Source organism: Aphis gossypii, chromosome 1 (genome assembly GCF_020184175.1).
Source record: "Aphis gossypii isolate Hap1 chromosome 1, ASM2018417v2, whole genome shotgun sequence".
NCBI classification, from domain to species: Eukaryota; Metazoa; Arthropoda; class Insecta; order Hemiptera; family Aphididae; genus Aphis; species Aphis gossypii.
Genome location: NC_065530.1, coordinates 74,368,872 through 74,394,064, shown reverse-complemented (window position 1 = coordinate 74,394,064; position 25,193 = coordinate 74,368,872). Strand labels below are relative to the sequence as shown.

Genomic DNA, 25,193 nt, shown 5'->3' with positions numbered 1-25,193 from the left:
CTACATAAATGTTAACATGACTAAATAAAACAACAGAATAATTATTATTTTCGTAATGAAAGGGTATTTTATTAGGTTAATGCGAAGGGAAGGTAGAATACTTTCCAATTTTATTTACTTTCTACGAAAAGACAATTTATTATTGTTTTTAGTTTTGCAAAAAATATTATTTTTAGTACCATTTTTCAGCTAATTTTAAAATTTATAAAAATAATTAAACGCAGAAGTATAGTTATTTTATTTTTCATAACTTAGTAAAACTAAATTCATTAAAGTGATAAACATGTACGACGTACGTATACCACTAATCACTATACACTCGATCTACCCGTTAAAAAATTAGGTTGATTATAATTATTGTTTTGATAATTTTATAGCTAGTACTTATAGATACTGGTTATCTGGATATAGTTATGAATTATGATTATAGAAATCCATTTAAAAGTAGGTAATTGTAAACATAAGTAGTTATGTAGATGGTGAAATAGATATTACCTGCATTGTGCATAAGTGTAACATAGTATAACTATAGATAGGTAAAATAAATTTAAATAAGTCACGAAAATTTCCCAGAATTATTGATCGATATCGTATGTTGCAATTATTTATAGGCAATTAAGTTAAGAGGAACTACATTCATTTTTAAATTATTAGAACCAGTTACTTTCTTTGCATATTAGTAAAACAAGTCTTATCGAGCATTCAGTCATGCATTTAGTATTTAGGTAGGTACAACAGTAATCTTAATTTATATTTATAACTTACCAATAGCCTATAGGCTGTAATATTAAATAATAATTATGACTAATGATAGATATTAACAACAGAGGCGTGTTCGTCGCACTTTAAAGTTGTTATTGGCGCTTTTACATCTTTTAATTTAATACACTTAACACTTTTAAAATAAAATAGTTTTTTATTTGACCTGAAAGTTTACAGTTTGTATACTATAATAAATTATTATTGTTTAATAATAATTAGATAGTCAATAATACGAGTAAATAATTGGACCAGTTTGGACGTCAGGTATTCAGTTATTGAATTCTGCAAAGCCATTTAATATCAAAACGACTAAAATGCTCCAAGCGTTTCATTCCATTTGTTTATGACAAGTTACGTCTTCTCCTTGGCATTTTACAAACAATAATCTTCACAAAGATCTAAAAATTCCTAATCTTAATTAATTAGCAAAATTTTATTACACAAAATATCACACCATTTTAACTCTCACTCATTAACCAAACAACTATTCTCCATCTTACTTCCTGATATTGTACGCAGAAGACTTAAAAAACAGTGGCCTAGAGACCTATACTAAGATAAAAAGAAAAGAACAAAGGAAATAATAATACCTAAAAGTATCCAGTCGGGTGGCACTGCTGACTGTTGAGTGCCTGCCTAAAAAATAAAAATTCTTCTACCAATTGCCAATAACCATTTTTCAAATATACTCATTGTACTCATTATACTAATTGTATTGAATAAAGTAGATAGTAAATACATTTTTAATAATAAAAATAAAAATGGTTAGTCATCATGATGCAATTTTCCTAATAATTATTTACTCTGTTGATTATATTTTGTTCATTAAAATATTTTTGTTAGTATAGGTAATAAAAGTTATATTAAATGTTATTTACAATACTTTAATTTAAATGTTTTTAAAACAATTAAAAGTACAAGATTGTGTTTTCTATTTCTCTTTTGGCACGATCATGTGACTTTTAGATCAAGGCTGAGGCATAGTGCAACTATAATAAATCCTAAATAACGGTAGTAGTGGCGGCGTCTCAATGCAACTGTATAGTACGACTCGTACGAGAAACCTGTGAATATATATTGACGATTGATGTGCATCTTACCTTGACGAAATTCCCGGGAAACAGATTAAGTAGTTCGCTAGAATGTCTTATTGTATAAGACTTTATACCTATCTTATCGGGAACGCCAAAAACGGTTTGATCGAGAATCGGACAGCGTGATGGATGCTGAGAAAACGATAGCTGCTATAGTTTTTCCCAAGACTGTCCAACACAAAATAATATCATGATTATCTGTTTACGAGTAAACCATATTTAGCCTGTGGAAAAACTTAATTTGGTCATTAAATTTTTTGATTGGTAATTAAATGAGTTTTACATATACTATATTTTTTGATTTTGCCTAAATTTTCTTTGGATAAATATGTATTTGTGTAAATACATACACACATGTATATTTGAAGGTCTCTGAAAACTTTTCGAATTTCTAAAGTGACGTTTCAAAAATATTAAACGGTAATTTTTGGTGTACATGCGGACGTGTGGTAGATCTATTCGCGAGCAGGCAACTCTAACATTATTTTATGTACAAGCGGTTAGTTTTCTATGCACCAGTTGCGCTGTGCCGTCCGAGTTTAAATGATTTTTGAGCAAATAAAACCATTTATGCAAGTGTATAAGTATTGCATCCACTTGATGAAATCGGCCATTTCATCATGAAAAGTTATACAGTTCATGAAATGGAAACCGTTTTTTTTTGCTAAGTGAAATAACTAAAAATTTCATTAAGTGGATATCTTTTTTCGAAATGGATACTAAAATTTGATATTGTGCAATGTTTTTCATCAAATGGCCATTCCAATGGGCAATAGGTGAAACAAAATGTGATGTATATTTAATATAATAGGTACTATCATTGGTTGTATATTGTATTATTATATGAACAAACTATAAACCATACTTCAAAATAAATATAATTCACTTAATGAAATTTTTAATCATTTCACTAAGTAAAAAAAAAACGGTTTCCATTTCATGAACTGTATAACTTTTCATTAAATGGATAATTTCATCAAGTGGATGCGACATATGTAAAATAACACATTAGGTACCTATATTAATCGCAGTAATGTAATGAACGTTAATCGTAAATCTATACTTATTTTATAATAAAATAAAATAAAATAAAATAGGAAAAATATATTTAAAAAAAATTAATTAATTAAATTTGCATGTATAGCAATCAAATTGGAATATGGAAAGTATAAAAAAAATAAAAGTAATATTAAAAGTAATAAAGTGTATAAAAATTCAATGTTCAATTTGAACGCGTGTAAAAGACAGTAAAATATTATTATATATTTATATTTTATAAGTTATAAGTAAGTTCGGATCACGTGGTCAAATAATTTTTATAATGAACTGTAGTCTTTAATTTAGGTAAATTGTATTTAATTATAAAATAAGTATGCCCATATAAAAACCCTTATTCATAATCCTCTTCTTCATTGGTCATAACTCATAATACAAAATTATTTTCATGATATTCTGCAGGAATTTTAATCGTAAGCATAATCATAATTGAAGTAAATAGCCAATTATGGTGTGCACAGAAAACGATCCTTCCCAGTTATCGCTTAAAGACTACAACAATTTAGTGTAAATATTTTTATGTTGTGGATTGGAATCAGTGGTTTTATAGGATAGGTTTATAGATTTAATATTATATGTATATAGGTATCGCACTATTGCCTTAGAGGCTTATAACACGTTTAAAATTACAAATCAAATATATTACTATATTTATTAAAATAAATTATATATTCTATTTAATAGATAGTTTAGAGATTTTATTTTTTTGATGTATAGGTGAAAGGTATAACAGTAATATGTTCGGGGATTGAACTGTATATAATTATTTTTGTATAATTTTATGACTTAATTGTTAATATAATTAATATAATTTTCACGCGTATTATTCAATTCTTTATTTACCTCCTAATCTAAGTGTAATATGATATTATTTTATAATAAAAATTAATCAACAAAAATATGAAATATGAATAATAAATAATTTAAAGATTTGACATTTCAGAAGTCGAAATAAGTTACTAACCTGGAAAAAGTTTTTTTTTAAAAAAAAAATTTGTTTATTTAATGAAAATTTACAATCTATACGTTTATACAAGTTCGTACAAAAATAAATTAGCGTAGTATAATATTAAGGCGATTAAAATAGAAAATATTGAGAAGTTTCACATTAGAAATTCCTGAAAATGAGTGTTAAATTAAGGGTGAAATAATAACATTAATATGATATTGCATTGTGTACTATTCTCGTTTTACTTGTTTTAGGCGTCTGAATTATCCGGAAAAGGCTTAGGTACGTAGAATTTTTTCAACGATAATAATATTATATTATTTGAATGAGAAAGAAAGACATCACGATAATTTAAATACTTTGCAACACATTTATGTTTATGGTTTATCTAATTGCACATGAAGTGAAAAACTGTTGGCGGACTCTCATAATTTAATAATTATGTGGTATATATATACCTTCATGGTAATATTCAAAAGTAAATAATTTATTTAAAAATTGTAAGTAAGTTTATCTACCTACTTTTAATTTTTGATCTTTGGGTGCATGCAATGATTAAAATAATTTATTTAATTTATTAAAAGTATAAGTAAGTAGTGACCATAAGTTATGAATACTATTTAGTATATATAGGTATTAGTTATTAGTTATTACTTATTAGTCATTACTCGTTACTCATTAGTCATTACTCATTACATACTAACATAGTATGTTATTACGATGAAAAAAATAGTAGGTAATGAATAATTATAAATACATACCAATCATATTATTATTATAATATTATGTAACACAGTATACCTACATTTGTTGAAAAATAACAATTTTATTTGCAAAATACATAAGAGGCTTCGTAGTTCGGGGAATCGTATAGGAGTCATCTAGAAACTGCAGGGCAGGAAAATAAATCGATTACGTAGTACTTTTTTTAGACGAAATACGTATTTAATACGTACACATATTAATCCAACCTCGGGGAACCAAAGCATAAAAACTGTCACTCATTACTCATACACATGGAATAAATACGCACGTGTAAAAATATTAAATATAATAATATGTAAACACTCGTACAACGCGGTGGGCGTTCTAGACAGTGTCGTTATAGTAATGAACACACGAACACACACGTAATAAGTACGAATATAATATATGATGCATAACGTATATGGATGATAACATATTATAATGTACGTGAAATATAAAAATATTTAATATTTTAGCTCGAAATATCGTACAGCAAAACATACACACGGGCAGTACTTACGAGTTACAAGATCACTCGAACCTTATCGTTCCCTCTTCCGCCGCCAACGCCCTACCCGTCTCAATGACCCATCAAGTCGCGGTCTGCACGTGACAGAAATTCATCGTTTGTCGGTATTTTTTTTTTTGTGCGATCGCAGTTCACCGCCCGCGTACAAAATACATCGTATATAATATCATATTTTGGTATCTTTATAGAAGCGATTTATTAATCGTTACGCACGAAACCTTTGGTAGAAATCGATCGGCGTTGTACAATTATTATTAATAGTCGTCGTTTATTCACCTGTTGGACTCACACACAGGTTGGTGTCGGTATATTATACGCGTACCAACAAAATGTAGGAAACGATATTTTTATCGGATTCACCACACTGCCGTTTAATGGAGTTAGTCACCAACCGTTAGTGTGTATTTTTAGGGCGTATTTATGATTTTCTAATTCTTTTTACTAATTTTATCGCACGTATTACACCAAAGAATAAAGATTACGAAAGTTATTAAAAATATTTTTATTGCATAGTTTGAAATGATCACGAAACAAAATTAAATTAATTCTATTTTTATCATTATCAAAACACACGTGTATCTTTTCCTTATGAATGACGATCTTACATTTTAACTACATAATATAACAATGAATATTTATTGACTATTATAGTATACGACTAAATTGCAATTTTCTACTACAATGTGTATAGTATATTAATGATTGTATCATTTTTATCCTCGGACTTTTCGTCTTATCGAACCATTCGATAAACGGGAGGAAATGCTCTGGTCTCAACGAGCAGCGAAGAATATTTATGTATATCTACGTAACCATCGAAAATATTAAAAACACCTTTTGCGCTCAGTCGTCGCCGTGGGGAAGAACAGACAAAGCCTATTTTTTTATACCTATTAGTTAGATATTACGCGCACTGTTCAACTGTTGGACTAGCGTTGAGCGCTTGAGCGGTCGCCCTCCTAAAATATGCCTTATTGACTTTTGTATCGCAATACACAGAACGTGTAAACACAATTATCGTTGTACGTTTATTATATGCGTATTACACTATATATAGGTATAGTGCACTAACCCACTAATCATAAGATAATAACTGTAGTACGTCTGAGTACGATCTATAAAAATATCATAATATTATGCCGTAGAATAAAAAAAAATCATCAACTCATAGGTAATACATTATACATTATACGCATATAATATTCGTATATACCACAGTTTTCTGACAACAATATAATTAGATTCCGTATCGCAGAACACGAAAATACGTGTACAGGAAATCGAAAAGGAAAAATAACAGTCGGACCGAGATCCGACGACGGTGCAATCGTTGAAAACAAGGTCTCTGGGTCGCGGAAAACACGAGGCGCGAGCACCGCCGACGATTCGAGTGCCGAGGACGCCGCCGAAGACACGCGCGCGACTAGGTTACGCGCGACCGTATTATTATTTCGTTATTTCATTTTTATCGTATTTTATTTTTTGTTCGTCGAGAGCGCGCGCGCGACTCCGGCAGTTTACCTAATGCCGGTTTCACGTGCGGTGTTTGCTGAGGTTCGCTCGTTCCGTTTGTTCCGCACGCGATACACGATAGTAATAATATAATATAATATCTCGACCCTGCGCCGTTTTACGAGTACCTACGATATTATAATATCGTAAAAAATTACAAAAGATACACAATAACAACGATATAACAGTTTATCGTTATTCCTATTTACGGTCGACGCCGACGTCGAGGCGTTTTGTAAAAAAATTTTTTTTACCATTTGTTTTTTTTGCCGCGCTACCGTCGCGGTCGTCGTCGTCGTCGTCTTCTCTCGACCCGTCCGACATTCGACGATGTAACGACCGTCGAGAAAATTTATTATTCAGAGTAGTGTTCGCGCCACGCACCTGTAGCAGAGTGCAGGACGGCTGTCGCTACAGTGTGCGCGTGTGTTCCCCAGTGGTTTTTGCCGACCACTTTTGTACTACTAATATCGTCTCTGCCGCCGCTGTCGTCGTCGTCGTCGTCGTCGTCCATTTCAATAATAATAATAATCATATATATATATACACATTGTAACCTCCCGTCTTTACCGACGCGAATCCTACACATTACGTTCGTACGTCGCTGCGTGGAACACACGTGTATGCGCGCGTGTAGTCGTCCGTCCGTCTGTGATAATATTTTTTAATTTTTTTTTTTTAAAGTTTTTTTTTCTTATTTATAATATTATATATTTATATTTATATTCAATCTCATCCACTGTCGATCGGGGTCCAAGTTACACAAACCGTGAGTCTTATATTTTGATTTGATTTGATTTGATTTGAGTAAATCTATCAGTACAATATTATTATATGATACATACGTAGGTATTATATATATATATATGTAGTATTTTTTTTCTCCGTGGCGTGTTTAATAATAGCGTATATACTCGCGTAGACCGCCGATTATAAACGTAATATCTCCGTAAATACGTCTTGTAAATATAAAATACGGGAAATTAAAAAAAATTAATAATAAAAACGCGCAACACGTGTGAGTCGACTAATAGCGTAGAGGTAAGCTGTATAGTATATACATAATACAAGTGTACAACACCAATCGTTTTTTGCGTTTTCTCAGAGCTATCATATTCACTAGGACATTGGGTTTTTAATGTAAATAAGCGGGGAAAATACCAAACATGAAGTAGATACCTCGGTATATTATTATTGTTTAATTAAACTATACGTACTTTTATTTGATATTTTGACATTTTGTACTTACTAAAAGGTAATTAAGTAAATACCTACTTAAAAATAATATTTTTTTAATGTGTAACGGATTTTTGTTAACTATGTCAATTTCAAACGCAACATTTGTATTTGGTTTAATATATACAAATATTGAAATATATTTTGTAGTAATAAAATACTTATTTTGTAGTTATATAGTAGGTATAGTAAATAGTTTATTCAGTTTTTAAATAAATTCAAATATAAACGGGATTAATATCGTTGCAGTTATTGTGTTGTATAATATATTTATAGATACCGCTATAATAAATTTCTGAAAAGCTATTTTTTCAAGTATTTTCTACATACATTTATATACCTAGTTACCTACTTTCGTTTTCTCTCTTTCTTGTGGATGAGAAGAAATTATTTGTACCTATTCGGAGGTGACCAATGTTTTTGATACTACCGTTAATCCTTATAATAATAACTGTCGTAATAATATTAAAAAACATCTAACCTACATATTATTACTATATTACCTTATACAATACATTATTAACAGTATTTATAGTCATTTTATTATTTTAAAGTTTTTATTTTATATTTTTTATTTATAAATTTGAATAAATAATTATCGTAGTCACGGATTATTAAAAAAAAGTTATAAAAATACTATTGTGGGTAATTTTGCATGTATTTATTATTATAATATCAAGTTTAGATTAAGTTTGGAAATTTATATGATTATGATTCTAAAGGTTTATTTTTTTAACATATCTTATGCAGCTATATATGTATGTATTAATGTATTATATTATATACATTCTTATCAATATACCATGTATACAAAATGATGCAGATATATATTTTTTACCTTAGAATTTGGTCGGGGAATCAATTGTTATTGTGAAATACTACCTATTATAAAAATATTTGATGCTACCTACAATAATATACATACAATATAGATGCTTATGTCTAATGTTAAAACTTTAAGTAAATATTTCTTTAAAATCAATAAAAAATACACAATTAGGTATTTCTAAAATCGAATATAAATGGATTAATAAACGTGTGCAGGTGTGTACACGTGATTTTAGACAGTATAAGTCAATGGTGACAACTAGGGCTTGGTTTTTAAAGCATATGCTTCTTCTTTTATATATAAGATAGAGATCTAATTTTTATTCATAAATTCGTTTTACGTCGCATTCTGATTCCAAATTAACCATTTTTTTTTTGCTTTTTTTAAAATAATTCCAACTGTGGATTTTTTATATGTTTATTATGCTATTGTAATAAAAAGAAATCAATTAATAGGAAATGTAAAAACCCAGAATGTCAATGCGGACTAAATGGTTTTATTGTATTATTATTGTTTTCGTTATCGGCTTGTTCATTTAATATATTAAACGTATATAGACTATGATTATCGATTTACATAATAAATCTTGCAGTACCTATACGGTCAGTATGCCTATAACATCGATATCGATCGTTTTAAAATTTAAGATCTAGTGTTGTAATTTGAAACCTCTGTTATGAAATATGCAGTATGCACCGATCACTTCAGTGGCTGTAGAGAGTTTGTTTTCTATGTATAAAAATATTTTTTTCGGGCAATAGTCAGTTTCACTACTGCAAATCTAGGGGAATACATGATAAATAATATTCTTTTTTTAATTTAAATTAATTAAAAAAAAAATTTTATTCATTTTTATAAGTATAATAATTAAATAAATCCAATAATAATTGGAGGTATAGCTTTAGTAGAACTAAATTAAAAATGAAAAATATTTATAGATTGATGTACAATCTACATTATAAAAGATACCAACCTATACAATTTAAGTTCAAAGTATAATTTTTAATTTATTATTAATTTATATTAAATACATATTTACAGTGTTTTTTTTAATGTTATATTAAATATTTTATTTACTGAATTATTTTTGAATTAAATATTTAAATAATTGTTTAGTTTAATGTTTCTTATTATAATTTTTTAATTCATAAAAGTTATCAGTTATCCATTACCAGAATGTTTTTAATATGAAGTGTAAGTGTTACTATTGGTAATAATGTTTATTCTAATGGAATTAATCTTATAGGTTTTGTGTATTGGGTGTATAGCTAGTGTATTTGATCATGAAATCAAGAACTTGGAAATTTTAGTTAGGTACCTTATTTTATAAATTATATTTTTGCTATCTGTATCACGGCATTAAAAGATACAGTTTATGTTTCTTATCTAATCAAACTACTCAAATATACTTAAGATTGTATAAACAAAATGTTATATAATTTATGCATTGAATTATTTTTAATTGGTTAAATATGCACAACTATGTAAATATATATTAAATAATAAGTTACGGAAAATGTTGTCTTCAATGTCGTGAAAAATTGTCTAAAATCAAGTATGTGCAGGTGGTTCTCAAATTTGGCATTTTTCTATATTGGAAGTGATATTTACACAGATTAGTCAAGGAAAAAATATGGTTGTTATATTCCATTTACAAATAAAATTTGATTATAGTTGTTGCCTATATTTTAATATACGTTAAAGTTGAATTGAAGTTTTTACAAAATACAATATTGCGTTAATTTTTATTTTTTAGGAAATTATATTATGTTAAAATCACACATAAAATATAAAATAAGTGTACATATAGATTTAAAAAAAATATATACATATATGCGGATACAATAGTCATAATTATATTATTATTACAAGGAAATTATACAAGGAAAATCGTAAAAAGGCAAAAAAAATTTATTTTTGACATAAAAAGCAGATTTTTTGAGGATAGTATAATATTTTATTTTATTAGATATTGTCAAACTTTTTAAATAAATTATTTTTGTTATTACTATGTTACTTTTTGTAGTTTAATACTTTTATGAATTATATAATTTAATGTTTATTTAAAATAATGAAAATCGTAAAATTAGCTTATTTATTGTCAGATGTTTATCATATTGTTTTGAGTACCTATAATAACAGTAAATTGTTTATAGTTGAATAATATAGTAAATAATATTGTGAGAATTAAATATTAATCATACAGTTCATATTTTTATATCGATGTTATCACTTGAATAGTCTACCATAGTCCATCGCGGATGCTTCATAATTTGGTACAGATAATGTTTTTTTATAATATATTCTATAGTTTATATACTATGGTGCTTAATTTATAAATAATAATGAATATTATTTTTTATTTTAAATTTATCTACAAAACAACAGATAACAATTTTAAATTGTATGTCTATGCTAAAAATTACAATCATTATATTTGTATATGTACAAATAAGCTGTTTATTATTTTGAAAGTATTACATAATAATATTAGCTCCAAAACTAAAATATGAGGACAACATTTTCTTTTTATTTGAAATTAATTTCTTTATAAAATAAATTTACTTGACATTTCGTAAATAAAAGTTGATTTTTTTTTACAGAGATGAGATCAATTATTATTGTTCCTTTCTCTTTTTCTACTTAAGGAAATAATTGTATTAATAGGTACCTAATATGCCTATATCGATACAATATTATGATTTCTGCAGCTTATATTTCTTTATGTATTAAAGTATTATAGGTACTAATATTAAAGAGAACAATTATTTCTTAAATCTATATACCTATTAGAATATGGATAATTTACGATATTATATTGATTTAATATTTAGGTGTATATTACCTTTTTACGTACAGTTGTGCTAGTTATTATTCATCATTAATTTGCATTGTGTTACCGGTTATTCGAAATTCGATCACTAATAAATTAGGTAATCAAATGTATATATTTTTTAAACAGTGATTTTTACTCAAGTTAATATTCAATAAAATATTTTAATAATTTGAATTTTGAATACACTTGTCATCAAGATATATAAATAATATTATAAATATTTATAAACATCATACAGTACTAAAGAGTAGTTTACCTACACTGTTATTATACGCGACAATATAGATTTTCGCATAATACAGTCTAGTAACACGCACTTGTAAGTACTAAAGTTAAGCTTAAATATATTAATTTTTATATACATTCAATCTAATATATATATAATTTAATTAAACTATTTTGATAGTTTTTTTTCTGATCAATTTTAGAGCACTAGCTACCTATGTATAATATGATTATTAATTTGTTTTTTTTTTTTTTTTTAATAACTTACTAAAATTATATTATTTATTTGCTAACAATTTAAAGATACAATATATTACACGAATAATATTATTTATTATAAAATATACATATTTTGTTAATATAAATGTTATTAATTATTATAAATATATATATATATAGCTATTAATATAACGTTTAATGCATGAAATAAAATTTTTAGAATTTAGTTGAAAATCCAATGAACTATTTTATGTTTTAATATTTTTTGGTAAACAATATTATGTTTCATTACATTTTTGATTTATTCATGGATTTTCTTTTCAAATTGATGTAAAAACTGTAGTAACTTTCTTATTATGATGACGGATGAAACTAGCGATGGTTTGTGGCTTCAATTAATTAAAATAAAATTTTAAAAGAGAAAATACCCTAATAGACATTTTAGAAATTGTATTAATAAAAAAATGTAATTTCAATTTATTTTTCAGAATCTCAAAAAGTGTAAAAGATGTATGTAGTTAATATATCATCACAATATTATAGAGCTATGTATTTTATTTAAATTTTTTGATTACTTTGTGATACATTCTATTAGATTAAATTTGTATTGATTAAATTTGTAACACACTTATAGAAATAATGAGTATAGTGTATGTTGACCTAGCTTTTTCGTACTACCGAGACGTATCGACTTTCAACAATGAACTTGAAATAGTGAATGATGTTCATGTTACCGATGTTTCTTTCATACTAAATACCTAGTTTGATTCTGAATTTTTTAAATTCTTTTATCGATTGATATACTCGTATAGCTTAAATTAGCAAATAATGAATACATATATATTATACAATATATGACTTGTATGTAAATATTGTATAAATTGTGCAGGTAATACAATTGATAGTAGACTATTTTTTTCGTTGGTTAAAATATTCTAAATAAAAACTGTTTTTTAATCCATGAAAAAATTCCTTTTAAAATTAATTTAAAATAAATATTTGTTTCTTGAATATAATTTAACAATTTAATACTAAGATAAGATTTAAAGTTAGTATTACTATATTAATAAGGTTTATCTATACAAACATAATTTTTATTAAAAAATGAAAAATCTTGAGAAGATATTGGTCATTTTAACTGGATTCTGTTCTAATGATTTCGTTAAATTTTTTAATGTTAATTTATTTTTTATTGATAAAATAAATCTTAAGTTTTTATATTGCATGTCTAGTACTTTCGTGCTAGAAATTTTTAAAAATAAAAGGGTTAACTTCAGTTAAGTAGGTACATTATAGTACGTATATGTACAAGGTCATTCATGATGTCTTATTAATATAATTTGTCTTTATTGTATTTATTTTTATTTTAACTTCTAGTATAACTTTCATTGATATTATAATATCATTACGTTACTTGTGTAATATTAAAATGTTGTTATTTAATTATAACGTATTTATGATACTGCGTGATCGTGATTCATATTATAGTTCGGTATGTTTAGTAAAAAAATAAAAATAAACTTTTTTAGATCATTCAAAGTTCAACATTTGAAATATAAACAATATACTTATAAGATGCATTAAAATGTTAGGCTTAGCAAAAATATCTATGAATATATTTTTAAATTGAATTAAGCGATATCAATCTTAAATTCGTATTTGTATATTTACACAATTTTATTATTTGTCTTATACATTTAAATATTAAACATATAATTTATTAATTTTATTAATATAATTTGTAATTATAAAAAATATTTAATACTTTTAGGATTAAGGTGATCATTTTTTTACACTAAAAGTTGGTAACTTTAAAAATATGAAAAAAGAAGAACCAGTCAACGTGGAGACCGGATTGGTCATTAAACAAAATCGTAAGTATTTTAGATGTTATAGTACGATACTCCTTATACCTACGTATGTACAGCTTGTGTTGACAAATTTTAATTTTATATAGGGTCAATGAGCTGTTCAAGAATATTAAATCTCATGGTTTTAGTTGGATTTATGGTCAATTATATGTTACGAGTAAACTTCACAATAGCTATTGTAGACATGGTACCTAACCATAAGCAAAATGTCTCGATAGAACAAGCTACTAATTTTTCAATTTCACCATTAAATGATACCAATGTAAGTACACTTATTATTATTTTCATGGGTTAATTAAATTATACTGATTCACGTAGAATCGATTGAAAGTCTTGTCAATATTACCTATTATAGTGAAGTACCAAACTAATTTCGTATTCAATATTTTATATTGATATGATTTTAGGTGTAGGAAATGGAGAAATACATTTAATAGAAAAACAAACAAATAGTTATAAGTTTTAAAGTCCACCTGTATTGTTGTAATCAAACTGTAACCATAAATCTATAAATAAATAAAATATAAGAAAAATATAATGTGTAAAGCTAATGGCTCTTATCGCCGAAGTTAAAAATCAATTAAAAAAAAAAAAATTAGTATTTTTAAATAATACTGCTTTGAAATATCGTTTATTACGAGAAACACTGCCCTTGAATTTAATTTCACTACTTTATGACAACATATTGTTGGTCAGTTATTTTACATCATTGGCACCAAATCTAAAAGTTTTTGGAAGCGCACCAAAGTAAAAACATTGGTTTTCTATGACGGTATTATTAAAGTCTGAATCTATTTTTGCAGTCCCTGTGAAAACATGAGAAACGTTGCAAATTCAATTAATTTATTAACAAAATAATACATTGTTTATAAAAATCGTTTATTTATTAAGAAAATAAAATTTGACTCTAAGTTAAAATAATAAACTATTATAAAATAAATATAGCTTTTAACTAAATTTGTAGTGAAATAATTTTTAGTATGGGTAATTTTTGTATTTACTTTCAACTTACTTTGTATTTACTTAAATAAAGTGCAATAACATTAAAATAAATACATGTACTGATTAGTGATTATTTTCAGATAATTATTTACAGTTATTGATTCTACAAAATTGTATTTAAAAATATTGAAAGAAAATAACTATATTATTATTAATATATTATATCAATGTATCATATGTTTATACATATGATAATTGGTAATTGTCATATCGAGATTTTTAGAAATTTTGTGTTTAACTTAAAAGCATTTACTATTCATACGAATATTGTTATAAGTTTATAACAACTTTATACTTTATACACTGTATCGTATTATTCATCATATTTACTAGCAAATAGCTTATAAAACGTAGGATAGAGTATATAATATGTATTTTTGATCTAAATGTATAGCATTATGATCTAAGATTATAAATATTAATTATTTAATATTTAAATAATTTTTATTGGGTTTTCAATTTTGTATCTTCTTGAGATAAAAAAAATCTTGGAAGTGCTATGATAATTAAAACATGCAACAAATTCGTGGAAAGCAAGTCTTCGTGATGGGATTCCGAAATATATTTTAAATTCAAATCTATTTGTGTTTGGAGCTATAGATTTATGAGGTTAGTTTTATTTCCATAGAACTGTACATAAAATATTTTAAAATATCTTAAAATAACTCGCGATATAATGGATTTCAAGAGACTAAAAAAAAAGTTTGTTAAATCGAGGTTCGTTACTTCCATATTTGTATTATGTATGTATATTATATATATATTATTACGATATTTTCAAAGGAACGATAGTTACGGAAAAGTTATAGAATTACCGAGATTTTCGTTAAATCACAAGTTTAATTTATTATATATTTAAAATAATATTAATATATTATTTTAAATACTGGAGTATTGTCCATTTGTAATCATTAATAAATAACTAATAGGTATGTTATGTTCATTATTGAATTTGGTAAGTTGATTATTTATTATAATCAGTAGTTATTGTCCTATTTGGAAAAAAAAATTACGAATATTTATTAAGATTTGTTGAATAACATTAAATCAACAACTATTATAACATGTGATATTATAAATTCTTAGAATATCGGATTGTTTCAAGGATGAAAATATAACAATAGGACAATTTCCTTTGCACTTTGCAATGAAGTAATTTATAATACATTTTACGGACTAACTACTCAGCGTTCAATTAATGATGGTAATTAAAATGGATAGACCTTTGGAGCATAGGTACCAGTAAAATGCTATATGATATCTATAAGGTTTTATTTTTTCTACGTCACACACGTCAAAATTCTTATTATAAAAAATAGCCTAACCTAACCTAGCCTTCTTTTATTGAAATGGCAACTTGATACTTTTCCTTGTTCAACAGGTATTTACTGACATAAAGCTGTAATATTTTAATTTTTTGATTTCGCAAGGCTAAAAATTAGATAAATTTAAAAATATTTAGCATCTTTGTGCTCTATATTTAGAGTTTTAATTTAGATTAAAATAATCCAAAACCAAATCAAGCTATGCAATAAAAAGTTGATACAGGAAATGGTTATGTTATATTATCTATTGTTAGTTATTAAATTATACCAAGTATAAAACAACCAAACTATGTATAATTGTGTAAGTCGTATTAAATTACGTCGTAGTAATTTGGAGAATGTTTTGAAGATAAATCAAAGATTTGATATATATTAAGATCAAAGTACAATTTGGTTCTTAAATAATTAGGTATGCTAAAAATATAAATTAATATACACACGCATATAGGTATATATAAATATTAAATATGTATATTATAAATGCATATTTTAAATTGCTTGATATAAATAATTTATTTTAAATAACAAATATATCAGTACATCATTTATGCCTAAAATATAATCTATATTATTCGATTATTTTTCTTCATGCAAATATTTTAAAATTAAAATGAATCTTATAAAAATATATTTTAATACTTTGATAATGATTTTAATTTTTACCGTGCATGTGTAGAAAAAATTTAATAAATTTAATTTTTCAAAAATAAGTATAATATAATAAGTCTTTTATGTTTTTGAATTTGAAATTCAAACGCTCATAAAAAAATCAATGTTGCTCTAAAAACACTTTTAATTTTATTTATTGTATGGAAAATTTTTAAAAACTCAGTTAGGTTAAATAAAAATATGCGAGTTTTCAGGATTTGACAATTTTTGTCAAAATTTGCATACAAATGGCAATGCTTAAATAAAATTGTATTTTCGATGTTTTTTATTAGTGTAAAAAAACTGGTAAATCTTGTATATTGAACTATTAAGATTTTTTACTCATAACAGTCATAACTAAATGATTTGTACATTAATCGAAAAAAAACTAAAAAAAGTAGAAAATTCCAAAGAATTAAAATATTTTTATAAACATTTTTCATTTATCAAAAATCTAAAAAATACATTCCTTACACTATAAGAATACGTCATAAAATATCTATTAATTATAGTTATTGAGGTATAAAAATTTCTTTGTTTTGAATGAATTGATTAATGTAAACAATTTGAATAATAATTGATGAATTTTTAAAATATCGTTTTCTTAAGTTAATTTCTTTTTTTACCATTCAGTTCCCAGTAAATCTTAAATTTGAAGTCTAGATTTATATAAGTATTTATACATGTATTTATTATTTTTATTTATATTCATATTCATTAATCAATATATGTTTATGATGTTACATAATTATCATACATAAATGAATCGTACAATACAAAATAACCGTAATATAATTAGTGAATACTATATTGCTATAATATATAAGATAATAATATTATATATTAGAATCTGCCATTGACGATGTACGAATTTGTACAACAAAAATTATGCTGTTATGAATTCATTACGAGGACGCTCAACGTAATGATAAGTAGATAGGTGAATTTTTTATCGTTGAATATATAATATTTAGGGTAAATAATTAAATGTTTTTAATTTTCTGGTATATTTTGTATATATTTAACTGTTTATATTAAATGATTAATACAATTATTTACGGCTAATATAAATTTGTTATGTTTTATAATTACTAGGTTAAGTCCCTCGAGGTAGTGAAAATATAGCTTATAATTTATCAATAATAATTTAGGGCATCAGATCATGATATAGTTTAAGTTATTTAATAACCATAATACCTACAACTGATTTAATAGGTTTTTTTCCGATTGTAACCAATATTATGACCTTCGATGTTTTGATATCGGTATAAATTACATTTATAGTCTACAATATCTTTTAATAATTACGTTACCTAGTACATTAATTAATTATTACTTAATGATCAATAATATTATGTTGAGATAGGTATTCTATGTTATGTTTTTCAATCTTAAACTATTATAATGATATGTTAAATGTTTTCTAATTGTATACTTAAAGCCTGGAATAATATATTTTTTTTTATAATTTCATACAGTTTTTCTAATTTCTCTCATTTGGGACATTTATTGATACAATTATATTACTTTTCTACAACTTGATGATCAATTTTACTTAAAATGTAACTTTTTAAATATTGTAATGATCGCACAAAAAACAAAAATAAAATCATAAAATTACTTAATTTAGAACAATGGTTATAGAAATTAAAATTTCATATGCAATAATTAAATATTGCATTATTCTTTATTAAATAATCCTAGGTACATGTTAACAATGTCTTCAAGAGTTTTTTTACTGCAGATATACTGAATAAGTATAATTTATGTTTATTTCATATTTTGTATTGAAAATGTCATAATTTATTTACTATTTTATCAGGTAAATTGTTTATTATTATACATATTAAGCAAAATGCATTTAAATTGTATAACTATAGAAGAATACAACTGTAACTACCAAACAATTACCTACTAATGTGAAAAATGGATTAGAACTCATTTTATTTTCATACATATTTTAAAATTAAACAAGATGTTACGCGTAATTAAAATATTGTTTATAATTAATTTTGGGACTTTATAGCTATAAAAATTTCTTTTTTATTTACATATTAATCTTCAAACATCTTACTTTAAATAAATAAAGTAGGATGGGGATATATAGTTTATATTATTTGGTATTTACCACTTATTTCATTGTTTTGGTAAAAGTAAAACCATAGCTATAAAGTATAACAGCATACATTTTTATGAAACCTAAACTAGTGACTTTTTATTTTGTTTCACTCTATATTCTCTTACGTAGAATTTTAAAACCAGATTTTTTTCGTCCGTCTAGTGCAAATATGTTCTATAAATTATCATAACACCCGATACTTCGAGAATATGCAAGTGAATTATGTAATATATATTTTAAGGATCAGGTTTTTTTATATATACATATGTATATTATAATAAATACCGTTATTTTCTATTTTATTCAGAGTTAATATGTTTGATTTTCTAAATGAATTGTAAAATTTAATTTAATATATTGCTTTCATATACATACATTATAAATAATTACATCATGCTATACTAAAATTATGTAAATTATATTTTAAATATTATTGTGCCCATTCATCTGTCATGACATATTGACATGCATTACCATGGTTACTAAAATCATTGTTGATCTTGCAAAATATTACAAAGATTACTGGGACATACAGTTTACACAGTTTTTTGTTGTTCATTACGGTTTCGGAAAAAAAACATATTAGTATATGGCATTTAAATTATTTCATCATAAATAAAATAGGAAAAGAAAACATTACTACCATGCTAATTTCTTAAACTTTATTTTTATGAATTTATTACAAAATATAATTTAAATTATAATATTATTTTGATGTAATATAATATTTCTCGGAATATTACGCGTTATGATATTTGGTTAATTTGTACTAATATAGGTAATATTCAATCGTGAAAAATTATAATTATTAGTAACTATTGTTGTTCGGTGTAGAAAAAGGGATATAAAGGAGTGTGAAATAGAGCCTTTCAAGAATTTGTATAGTAATAATTACTTGGATTTTTAACAGTTCCTCGATAGTATTTGACTATATACATACGCCTATAATAGTAATAACAGATGGCCATGACCGAAACTGCCACTGATGCATGACACTAATTTAATTAAAAATTTACGAGACCCAGTTAAAAACAATTAGATTTTAATTTAAAATTGATAAATTGACAATTTACTATCATGACGATGTCACACCAATGTTTGGTTTTCGTCTCTTAAAATGCAGTTCATACATACTAGTAAATCAGTTATATGTTTTTATAAATGATTGAAAAGTGAGTTTTGAATATAAACAATTCTATTTATAGTATAAATTAAAAAAACTATCAGGTATGTTAGGGAAGATAACAATTTTTTTTTTTTTTTAGTATTTATTATCCATGAGTAATTAATGTTTCAATTTTTTTCAGGCCACCGTAATTCGGACTCATTCAAGTCCACCTGGCTCTGTAAAGTTTAATTGGTCTGAGTATGAACAAAATATGATATTGGGCAGTTTCTTTTGGGGCTATGTTCTTACGGAATTGCCGGGTGGTCGTTTATCGGAAATGATTGGAGCTCGACCCGTTTTCGGCTACTCTATGTTGCTAGCATCAATGGTTACCTTATTAACACCTATGGCCGCAAAAATTAGCATATATTGCCTAATTTTTTGTCGGGTGTTTTTGGGATTTACTTTAGTGAGTGTTTTTCAATATATTTATTACATTAAACAAATTAAAAAAAATATTGATACATATTAATTATAAATAACTGTATATATGAAGCGGGTTGTTTTAATTTTAGGTATACATATGTTACACATTTAACACAAGAAAAAAATTTTCTTTACCAAACATATTCATATAATTAATTAAAAACCATACAAAATTTCTAGTTGTTGTAGGTATAATTATACCTAAGTATTCAGGGAGTGTTCTTTGCTTTGTTTTTCAACACTTATAGGTTGGTATAGAGTAATTCTCACGTGCATTTTATTTACGAATTTTGACATAAGTTTCAAAGATTATGCTTACATATGTCAAGAAAACTTAATGAGTAAGTAGGTATATATATCATATACACCGATACACTGCCATATTTTAATTGTTTTGTTGGTTTTTCTTGGGCAAAGATGTGTAATATAGGTAGCTAGTTATTTATAAAACGGAAATTAGTTTAATGTTTTTTGAGCTTAATTATGCTATTTATTATATGTTTTGAAAAACTAGACGATTGATTAAATTATTTATAATTTACATTTTTACATTATTATTTGATTTGAATTAATTTTGAAGTATAACAGTAGATTTAAAATTCCTTAATTACTTTATTCTATAATTTGTTAAAAAAAGTATCTGTTATAATATGATAATAAAATTATAATATTATCATGAAACTTCTACTTGTTTATCGTATTTCAGGGAGTAACATGGCCGGCTATATTACCACTTGCTGCCAATTGGATTCCACCAAATGAACGTAGCAAGTTCATGTCCAACATGATGGGTATTATGTCATTTAACTTTACATTTTATGGCTTTTATATATAATACCATTTTTTAAATATTTTTTTTTTATTAATGATCATTCATTATTTATACCTCTTCATTTTTAACTATATATAGAGAGAAATTACTTAGTAGTAGTTCTTATAACATGCTGTTTAGTGTTTATCGTTACATATTTTTAAAAGGAATGAGGTTTATTCGTTTATTAAACTGCCATAAAAAAATTAAGTTCTTGACAATTAATTATAAAGCACTTAGTATCGTATATGTAGAAAAATTTAGCTTAATATACTGACACTAAAATTAATTTGCCAATTATACAGTCTCGTTTCTTGATTAATTCAAATTCGTTACAAAACTATACATTGATGTGGGAAGAATTTTAATATTTTTATACATCAAGCATAAAAATTAAATCGTGTAATGATTATTTAAAAAACAAATATGTAGTGAATTAGTCATTATTCATTATACCTATGTTTATATATACGCAGATAATAGTTGAATAACAAGCTGATTATAGATAATAAAAAAATATTGTCGTTTGTAAAATCATTGATGATAATCAAAGGTAAAATGTATAAATTATGTATATGATATACCTAATATGTATTATGGAATTATTGTATTTTGTTTCTAAATATTTGATATAAATGATATTTTGTCACAAATTTATTAATTTTTATAAAAATTATACCATAATACAAAAAAAACAATTTGAACCCTATAATTATCATCAATGTTCATACATTTTCTGTATGTTAGGCAATGTCACTTAAGTGTATAAAATAATTATTCAATCGATATAAAAAAAAATTAAAAAAAAACCATTTAAATTATTCTTAACTATATTTAAGCTATCTATTTAATTGTTATTAATAATTATCTAATTTGTAATCGTATTGGAATTTCTAGCTTCTACTTTAGGCGCAGCTATTACATTACCGGTCTGTGGTATACTAATTTCTGCATGGGGATGGGAATCGGCATTCTATATTACGGGACTAGTAGGTCTTGCGTGGTCCGCGTTATGGTTTAATTTGGTTTTTGAAACACCTGCTGTTCATCCTAGAATAAGCGAATTCGAAAGAAATTATATTGAAACAGAAATAGCTAAGCAAAGCAAACCTGGTACAAAGGTAATAATGAGTCTTAATAATATTTATTCTAGTATATATGAAATAATACAAAATTAACGATTGATCACGTTAATTAATATCAAGTATTTTATGATAACATTAAAATATAATAATACTATACATTTTGTATTATATTGATACAGTTAGATTTACATACCAAGCCCATTTACTATTTTATAGACAAAAGAATACTTGAAATTTGTATAGCATAGATTATACTTGTGTAGTTGTGTCATACAAAATTAGAACGGATAAGAATAATATTCTGTATATCTTATACATAATATTCATTTAATTTTCGATTAAACACACTAAAAAAAGTTTAAATTACAATTATTGTAATTTATAAGATTTTATTATTATTTTTTTTTATTTATAGCCAAAAAAACTGCCATGGATAAAAATACTTACGTCATTACCGGTATGGGCCATAGTTATTACACACGGAGCTAGTGTCTTTGGTTATTTTACTATTGTCAATCAGTTACCTACTTACATGAAATATTTACTTCATTATGACATTAAATCGGTATACATATATAATTAAATATGACTATTATGTTTTATTCATCATGTATTCCTGTTTATTTTTAATTTGTTATATTAATAAAGTTCATAATTTCAGAATGGTTTTCTATCTAGTCTTCCTTATTTGGGTAAATATGTAATGGCGTTGTTTGCTGGAATAGTTGCTGATCGTTTACTAAATTCTGAAAAAATATCAAAGACAATGACTAGAAAAATCTTTACTTTTATCGGTAATTTCTCTTCAAATGATTTTGTTATAAAATTTGTTTCATAGTGAATTCGAGTAATAAAACAAAATTTTAATTTACAGGTGTATTTACGCCAGGACTTTTGATGATCTTACAAGTGTATCTTGGAGATAATCAAGTGTGGTCGGTAATAATATTTACTATTGCATTGACAATGAACGGAGCTGTGACGGGTGGTTATCTTGGAAATGGTTTGGACATAGCTCCAAATTTTTCTGGTCAGTATTAAATATTAACTACTTACTATAATAGCTTGTAAAATAATTATGTAACGACGTGGATGTGCAATGACTATATTTCAGGCACAATATTTGGTATGGCAAACACACTGTCTTCGTTTGGAGGGTCCTTGTCATCATACATAGTGGGAAAACTAACGAATAACAATGTTAGTATAAACATGTTAAACACCAAACTTTGATTTAACATTTAAATACTAATCATTGTTATATGTATAATTTTATATATACTTGCAGCAAACATTTGAGCAATGGTGCATTGTATTTTGGATTTTGGCTGCGACATATATGTGTGGCGCTATGGTATTTTTAATATTCGGAACAGCGAAAACGTTATCGTGGAATTCCGGACCCAATGCAGAAGAATCAAATGGTGTTCATTCAAACGAAATGGAAGCGATGAAGCCATTGAAAACTTCATCAAATTCTCAATGATTTAATGAAGAAAGATTTTTTGGAACAAAGACAAAATAATATAAAATGACCACTGTTTATTAATGTACAGATTACAATTTTTATTTTTAAACAATGTACATACGTTGACGTTAGTATTTATTATATAAATCTTAATATCTAACACAGGATATCAAGTGGAATATTATAAAATTATTCACATTGATGAAGAGACTAATAAACGAAACATTTTTTTTTTTTAATATTGTGTATTTAATTAACTGCAGTAGTGGCGCGAACAGTTTGATTCTTTGAAGCAAATTGTATATTTTTTAATATTTTTACCATTAACCATTCAACCATTAAACCAAAATAATAATATAATAATAGATTAGATTGATTATAATACTTGTTATGATAGTTATAGTATTGAGGTATTACAATTATACTACCCACCTATATTAAACATGAAGCAATCACTTGAAATTGTCCTATATCCCGCTGCCACTGATTAGCTGTAGGTATGCTAATTTTTGATTCTATTTATTAATTTAATATTATAATATTTGAAGCACATAAAATTGTAACAATGGAGAATAAATTACAGTCTATAATTATAAATTTAATTTAAAATTTGTACGAATTATATAAAATGGTTATAAATAAATGGTAATGAGTAAAAGTTACATTCATAATCTTTTTTGGTTGCAAAGCAGAGTAAGGACTAAGTGTCTCTACGTACCTGGTTCGGGTGTTGATTAATTACCTATGTTTTAAAAATCATTATTTATAGTTGATAAAATTGACGTCCATATTTTAAATGTATAAATCAATTTTAAGAGAGTTATAAATTACCTATATAGCGTGGAATATTATCTTCTGCAATCGTATTATCGAAATGTATGTATGATGTATTTGTTATTTTTAGATATTTAATTTACCAGTTGAAAATGCTATTATGTAGTTTTCATATTTCAGTGATCTATTATGTAATTGTTTTAAGATTATCTACTCAATAAATCAGTAAGTACTTATAAGTAGGTGTGATATTTAATTATTTAAGTCAAAAAGTAACACATTTTGATATTTTACCTTTTTAAAGTTAGTACTTATGACATTGTCGGATTGCCTGTTACATTAAATGCCCGATAATTTACCCATTCTTAAATTCCATTAAATGTAACAGCTAGTACAAGTTTTTAACACAGTTATTTGGGTTGAAAAATATATAATGTACACTATACAGGTCTAAAATTATAATATAAAGTTACAATCGTAATAACTATTTTACTTATTGTAA

General features: G+C 25.2%; 1 protein-coding gene across 3 annotated transcripts; it reads left to right on the top strand.

Annotated features, from left to right (window-relative positions):
• Positions 1-6,607: 6,607 nt before the first annotated feature.
• On the top strand, positions 6,608-24,156 carry LOC114119938 (sialin-like). 3 transcript variants are annotated; one of them, XM_050198271.1, is made up of 11 exons: positions 6,608-7,418; positions 13,766-13,868; positions 13,952-14,127; positions 20,267-20,536; positions 21,260-21,344; positions 22,262-22,485; positions 22,865-23,014; positions 23,111-23,243; positions 23,324-23,479; positions 23,564-23,649; positions 23,738-24,156. In XM_050198271.1, exons 2-11 carry the CDS (start codon positions 13,814-13,816, stop codon positions 23,933-23,935), a joined length of 1,533 nt encoding a protein of 510 aa, XP_050054228.1. In that variant the 5' UTR covers positions 6,608-7,418; positions 13,766-13,813; the 3' UTR covers positions 23,936-24,156. The 3 variants fall into 3 exon arrangements, with proteins under 3 accessions (XP_050054228.1, XP_050054229.1, XP_050054230.1); XM_050198272.1 differs by lacking the exon at positions 6,608-7,418 and adding an exon at positions 7,672-7,690; XM_050198273.1 differs by lacking the exon at positions 6,608-7,418 and adding an exon at positions 10,920-10,990.
• Positions 24,157-25,193: the final 1,037 nt, after the last annotated feature.